Source organism: Drechmeria coniospora (assembly GCF_001625195.1).
Source record: "Drechmeria coniospora strain ARSEF 6962 chromosome Unknown scf7180000000132, whole genome shotgun sequence".
Taxonomy (NCBI): Eukaryota; Fungi; Ascomycota; class Sordariomycetes; order Hypocreales; family Ophiocordycipitaceae; genus Drechmeria; species Drechmeria coniospora.
In genome coordinates this window covers 1-7,187 of record NW_024467521.1, presented here as the reverse complement: position 1 = coordinate 7,187, position 7,187 = coordinate 1, and the positions used below count along the sequence as shown (strand labels likewise).

General features: G+C 40.3%; 1 protein-coding gene across 1 annotated transcript; it reads left to right on the top strand.

The window, feature by feature from the left end:
* Nucleotides 1–254: 254 nt before the first annotated feature.
* DCS_08303 (uncharacterized protein) lies at nt 255–1,643 on the top strand (the record flags this gene model as incomplete). The annotated part of the gene is made up of 1 exon (XM_040805577.1): nt 255–1,643. One exon carries the CDS (start codon nt 255–257, stop codon nt 1,641–1,643), a length of 1,389 nt encoding a protein of 462 aa, XP_040653278.1.
* Between the last annotated feature and the right edge of the window lie 5,544 nt (nt 1,644–7,187).

Here is a 7,187-nt window from a genome sequence, read left to right as displayed (position 1 = left end):
CCAAGCAACTACTAAATAGTAGCGAGCCTACTAACTGGAAACAGGTACTTAAGTTAGACAACAAAGACCAGTGGATAAGTGCTATATTCTCGGAATTCCAGCAGCTTATCCAGGCAGGGGTATTCTATTTTATCCCCCTTCAAGAAATACCAACTGGCAGACGACTTCTAAAAAGCCGACTTGTACTACGAGTCAAAAAGGATCAGCAGAACAACCCTATTAAATTCAAGGCACGACTAGTAGCTAAGGGATTTATGCAAATTGAAGGCCTCGATTACCTAGAGACTTTTGCAACTACTAGTATTCCACCTACCTGGAGGATACTACTAGCCCTAGCTGCCCAGAACAACTGGTACGTCGAACAGATTGACTTTATTGGTGCTTTCCTAAATAGTGAGCTACCTGAAGTCAATTATCTTGAAATCCCTGAGGGACTGGAAGCATTTATTAGTCTTAATAAGACTAATAATTTAGCTAAGCTACTAGCTAAGCTAGGCTACAATCCGGCAGTCAAACAAGGCATCCTTTTGAAAAAGGCACTCTACGGCCTAAAACAAGGACCTAGAGAATGGCAGGAGGCACTTGCCAAACTGCTACAACAATACGGATACAGCCCTCTTGTATCTGATCCGGCTATCTACTATAATAGTACTACTAGTACTTACATAGTTAGCCATGTCGACGACTGCCTACTTATTGGACCAAACCTTACATACATTAACAAGTTAAAGCAACAACTACATAAGGTTTACCCAATCGAAGACCGCGGACAGGCCGCCTTCTTCCTAGGCGTACAAATCAGTCGAACAACTAAGGGTATTACCCTTAGCCAAAAAGGGTATATTGAGGAAGCCCTATCCCGATTTGGGTTAAAGGAGGCCAAGGCAGTAGCAATACCACTACAGCCAGGAGTACTCAAGCAGGCTACTGCAACGCCTCTTACTCCCTTGTCCGCAACCGACCAACTGGTATACCAACAGATAGTAGGGACTCTAATGTACCTTATGCTACTGACCCGACCAGATATAGCCTTTGCAATCCAATGGCTATCTCGGTATATGCATCAGGCTACTAGTCTGCAGCTATCAGCCGGCAAGAACCTTCTTCGATATCTAAAAGGAACTACAGACCTAGCTATATGCTATTGGTCTAAGTCAACAACACCCAATCTATCAGGATATTCCGATAGCGACTTTGCAGGTGACTTGGATTCTTCTAAGTCTACCTATGGGTACCTCTTTACCCTAGCAGGCGGACCAATCTGCTGGAAATCAAAAAGGGCTAGTACTATTGCTCTTTCTACTGTAGAGGCAGAATCGGATGCCCTACTGGAAGCGATTCGGGAACTTAAATGGCTAGACGGTCTATTTACAGAAATCGACAAAGGCCTTAAAAAACCTATCCCACTTCTGTGCGATAACAACGGATCTATCTCTAACGCCAACAATCCCAATCAGCATAACCGAACAAAGCATACACTGCTAAAGTTCCGGTATATTCGGCAAGAAGCAACCAATGGGCTAGCCAAAATCAGTTACCTGAACACTAAGTCTATGCCTGCCGATGGTCTTACTAAGGCCCTTACTGCTGATCTCTTCCAACGCTACCTTGGCCTACTAGGTCTCCAAGGGATCCCTATTTAGCAGTAGTCATACTAGCTAAATAGAGGGGGTGTTAAAATACTAGGATTTATACTAGTAAGACTACCCAAATAGGATACTATCCTATTATTGCTACTACCAGTAGCAACTGTCAGAAGTACTACTGCTGGCAGATATACTATACTATACTGAGAGTATAAGTAAGTATACAGAGCTGACTAATAGTATACAACATACTATTTCTCTAAACTATTGTTAAAGATACTTGCCTAATTAGGTATAGTACAGAACGCTCTAGAACATTCTAGAATATTCTAGAATATTCCATACCCCACTTATGGAATGTACTGGAACTCCTTGGAATAAGCCGGAATGTTGCTTACCCTACTTATGGAATAAGCTGGAACCTTATGGAATAAGCTGGAACAGTCTTTACTATACTTCTACACCTATATAAGGCAGTAGCCATTCCCTTAGAATAGTTTCTCTTTTGAAATATAATCGCATTCGTTTGTATAATTTGGTACTACCAAGTTTGCACTCTTATCCAGTTACTAACTGGTCCCCCTTATGCTGTTACTAACAGCTTGATTGATTCCCTGGTCCGTGCGATATACTTCCACTACCCCTCCTCTTGCGCACCCAAATTGCAAGAAGATAACCTCGCACTACCAACTTAAAAAAATAGGGAAATAGTACAAGTACTATTCCCTATATGGATTGTATACATCTATATAAAATAAGTATAATAAGTAGTACAACGTCTCGTCGGCTACCCAACGTCGCAATAATATCTACAATCGCAGGGACAGGTTACAGAACGTCAACTACTACTCTACTAGTTGCTTGTATGCATCCATATACGACAATCGGATGTAACGGATGCTTAAAGCGTCCTAAGAGTTCTGTCACTTAGGTGGTAAGTCAGGCTTACCGTAAACAGTATGTCTCGTAAGAGTCCGTTAAGAAGCTTTAAAGTCTTCTCAATCACAAGGTAATTGCTTAGATTCATTAATAAGGAACTAACTATTTAGCTAAGGGTAAAGACTGTCCTATATATATTTATTCGTTCCCTTATTGCTCTTTACTGGATTACGCCGTTTACCGTAATCTAAGTAAGCCTGGCTCACGCGGCTTACGGTAATCCAAGTAATCCTGGCTCACGCGGCTTACGGTAATCCAAGTAATCCACTTACCGTATATCACGTAACCGCATATATAACCCTCTTGTGTATGTCTTACCGTATAATACGTGACCGCGTACATAACCCCTCTTGTATACGTACTACTTCTGCTATATGTACCTGACTCTTCTTGTCCCTGGCCCTGTCGTCCTTAGTTATAGCCTGCATGCATATTGGTTCGTAACATTATTCTCCTCCTCCCCTGGCCTTGTCCCAAGGCCATAAGTATAGTTACCTACCCCTCTTTCTACTAGTCTTTACCTATGGTTCTTTGTTCGAAATACTAACAATATGTCGGATTGTATAGCTACGACTCGTAGCCGGAAATCGATAGAGCGCCTTGAACTTACGACCCTTATCGAGTTAAACGGTTCCCTTGCCGATATGCCTTGTACTTTTTGTTTCCGACGGGACCTGCCTTGTTGTATAATAGAGAATAATTCGCGCTGTTCCGAGTGTGTACGGCGGGGTTGTTCTTATAATGGTACCTTAGTAGCGTCATCCTGTAGGTATTGTGCTTTTATATATTTTATAGGTTATTGACTCGTTTCTAAATAGTAAACCGTTTGATTGCCCAGCAGCGAAAGCTTAATGCCAATAAGGAGAAGGCAGGGGATGAGATTATATCCCTTTAAATGCAGTTATCCAAGTTATAGTCCCAATTGGCAACTACAGCTAGTCGTCTTAGCCGGATTCGAAAAATAAGGAAGAAGACAAAGGAGAGAAGCTCCAAGTTATTCCGCCGGGGTTTGCGAGAATTAGATAAGGAGGATAGTATCCTTCCTGCCTTAGAGTCCTAAGAGGGCCGGGTTATCCATAACCTCCAGTCGATAGGTGTTCCCAACAACGCGGACTGGTCATCCTTTGGCTTAGGTCCTGACTTACAGGATCTTGGTCCCTTACTTAATATACCCGAGGGAGTTACTTCTTGTGATACTGGTGTATTAGCTGTTGTAGTGGTTCAGGTGTAACCTAGGTTCCTAGGTATTTTCCGAGTGTAGGTAACCTTTCCATTTGACTAGGTATTCGTTTCCATACTAACCTTTCCTAGTATTTAGGATTCGTTCAACTTCATATTCCTGGTTATCTTCGACTTCGATCTGTGTTTCAAGCTTTGCGCTTTCTGGTACTGGTTTAAGTAACGAGATATAAAATATTAGGTGCATCCTCATTGTGCAAGGTAGTAATAGTCGGTAGCTGGTTTCTAATATTTTCTTTTCAATTTTAAATAGTCCTAGTTTCTTCCAGTCAAGCTTATCACTTGGTCTTTTTGTTTTAATATGTTGTTGGAGAAGATATACTTTATCTCCCTCCTTTAGAGTTAGTCCTTCTAATCTCTTTTTATCTGCGTAGTGCTTTATCCTGTTTTGTAGGGTAATCCATTCTATCTATAGGTGGCTATGTATTTCCTTAAGATGCATAGCATATATCGTAGCCGTAGGGTTTATCCAGTTGAGTTTGGTGTATTTCTAGGCTAGGATTATAGCCGTAGTTTGCTTTAAATAGTAACATACTAATTTGTTCGTTACCGGAGCTATTATAAGCCCATTGTACTGTTGGTAGTAGTTCCACCTAGTTGTTTTGTTCGTAATTAACATAGCTTTGTAGGTATTGTTCGAGTGTTTGGTTTAGTTGTTCCGTTTGACCGTCCGTTTAAGGGTAGAATGCCGTTGAAAGAGAGTGGGTTACTCCTAGTTATTGCATTAGGCTTTTCCAGAAACGTAACGTAAATAGCTTATCTCGATCCGAGATAAGTTTCTTGGGTAGGCCGTACTGGCTTGCAATAACTCGAATAAATGCATATGCTAGATCTTGTGTTGTACTGGATTCTTTGTATGGAATAAAGTAGGCGTATTTTGTTAACTTATCAGTAATGACTAGTATGCTATTGTAAATTGCATTTATTATAGGTTCTTTTGAAGGTAGTAGTTTAACGATAAAGTCTAGTGCGACTATATCCCAAGCTTTTTCTGGCGGTGCAATCGGTTGTAGTTTCCTGTAGGGTGCATACCGGATAGCTTTAGCTTTGTTACAGATGTTGCAATTCCGAATAATTTCTTGAACCTTCTATCGTAACTTAGGAAAATCCCATGTTCGTTGTAGTCGTATAAGGGTTTTGTAGGTCCCTTGGTGTCCGTATAATGCATGTTCGTGGAATTCCGTAACGAGTTCATCTTAGAGTTGCATAGGAACATAATATCGGCTGTTACACAAGAGCATGTCTTATTCTTTTAACAATACCGGGTTCGTTTCCCAGTCCTTTGAGAATTCGTCCTATGCGTAGGCCTATTGTATGCGCTGATTCCATTCTTGGTTCGGTTTAATTTTCTATGTTGTGTTAATTTGTTTTTCTGTAAGGGGTCTGGTACCTAGCTGTAGTGTGTTCTGGTTGCTAGTTTATAGAATAGCAGCCCGTTGTACTTCGTACGGAGGTTTGAGATCTTCCCGACGACTAAGCGCATCTGCTCGTCTATTTTCGCTTCCCTTGCAATAAATAATCTCAAAATTGAACTCCGATAAAAATTCGTACCATCTGATCTGTTGTTTATTTAGATCCTTTGTTATTGTAAAAGTCGTTAGGTTCTTGTAATCTGTATAGACTTTTACTGTATTTGTTGTACCGCTTAGGTAGTGTTTCCACTCCTTGAATGCTTCGATAATTGCTATTAGTTCCTTATCGTAGATTGCATAGTTGAGTTCTAGTCCATAGAGCTTCTTTGAGTAGAAGGCAACAGGATAGAGTCGTCCTTCCTCGTCTCGTTAACCTAGCTAACCGCCTAGTGCGTAGTCTAAGGCGTCGGTTTCCACTTCGAATGGTCTTTCTGGGTTGGCTGTAGCGAGTATTCGATTGGCTGAGAATTTCGTTCTTAATTCGCTGAAATATTTGTTCTTCTTTATCTGTCCAGTTGAATTTTTCTTCTTTTCTCGTAAGGTTAGTAAGTAGGATAGCAATTCCTCCGTAACCTTTAATAAACCGTCGGTAGAAGTTTACAAAGCCCAAGAAGGCTCTGACTTCTTTTAGGTTAGTTGGCGAAGGCCAGTCTGCTACTGCTTTGACTTTACTAGGGTCCATCCGGATATATCCTGGTGATAGTTTGTATCCCAAGAACTTAATTTACTGTCGATAGAATTTGCATTTATCCTTTTCGACTAGTAGCTTAGCGTCTTGTAGCTTCCTTAAAGACCTTATATACGTATTGTTTATATTGCTTTAGGTCTTTTGAGAAGATTAGAATATCATCGAGGTAAACAACAACAAAGTCATCAATATATTCCTTAAGGACCTCGTTAATCATTGCTTGAAGTTGTTAAAATACTGGTATTTATACTAGTAAGACTACCTAAATAGGATACTATCCTATTGTTACTAGTAGTACTACTACTAGTAAAGATGCTGTACTATACTGCGAGTATTAGTAAGCATACCGAGTTGACCAATAGTATACAACATACTACTTCTCCGAACTACCACTCGGAACGACTGACGGCAGTACTACTGCCGGCCAACTCACTACTACAATACAACTTGTATACGTAGTAGCCAGTCGACCACAGGAGCCAATTGATCGGAATGACAATTGCCGCTCTCCCAGTCGCTACTAGCTATTGCCAGCCTACAGTACTCCTGCGGGCAATCAAACTATTGTACGACCGAAACGGCGATCAAACCATTGTACGACCAAATAGGCGATCAAACTATTGTGCGACCGAATGGGTAATTAAACCATTGTGCGACCAAACGGACGATCAAACTATAGTGTAACTGCGCAGCCACAATCTGGACCTACACGGTACTACTCTGTAGGCATAAAATAGCCGTACTTCCCTTGCACTTTAAGTAGAAGAATAATTGCATTCGTTTGTATAATTCGGTACTACCAATTGTGCACTCTTGCCCAGTTACTAACTGGCACCCCTTATACTGTTACTAACAGCCTGATTGATTCCCTGGTCCGTACGATATACTTCCACTACCCCTACTGCTTGCGCATCCAAATTGCAAGACTTACACTTACCATTATACTTACACTTATACTTACCCTTACACTTACACTTTTACTTACACTTATACTTACATCCTCTTATACTTACACTTACACTTACACTTATACTTACCCTTACACTTATACTTATACTTATACTTTTACTTACACTTTTACACTTACTTACTTACACACTTATACTTATACTTATACTTTACTTACACTTACACTTACACTTACACTTACACTTTTACTTACCCTTACACTTACACCCACACTTGCACTTATACCTACTCTTACTCTTATTTTACTATTTCTTTTTCTCTTCTTCTTACTTTTACTACTATTTTACTATTTTTTCCTCTTTTTCTTACTTTTACTATTACCTTCTTTTTCTTTTACCTATTTCCTTTACTTTT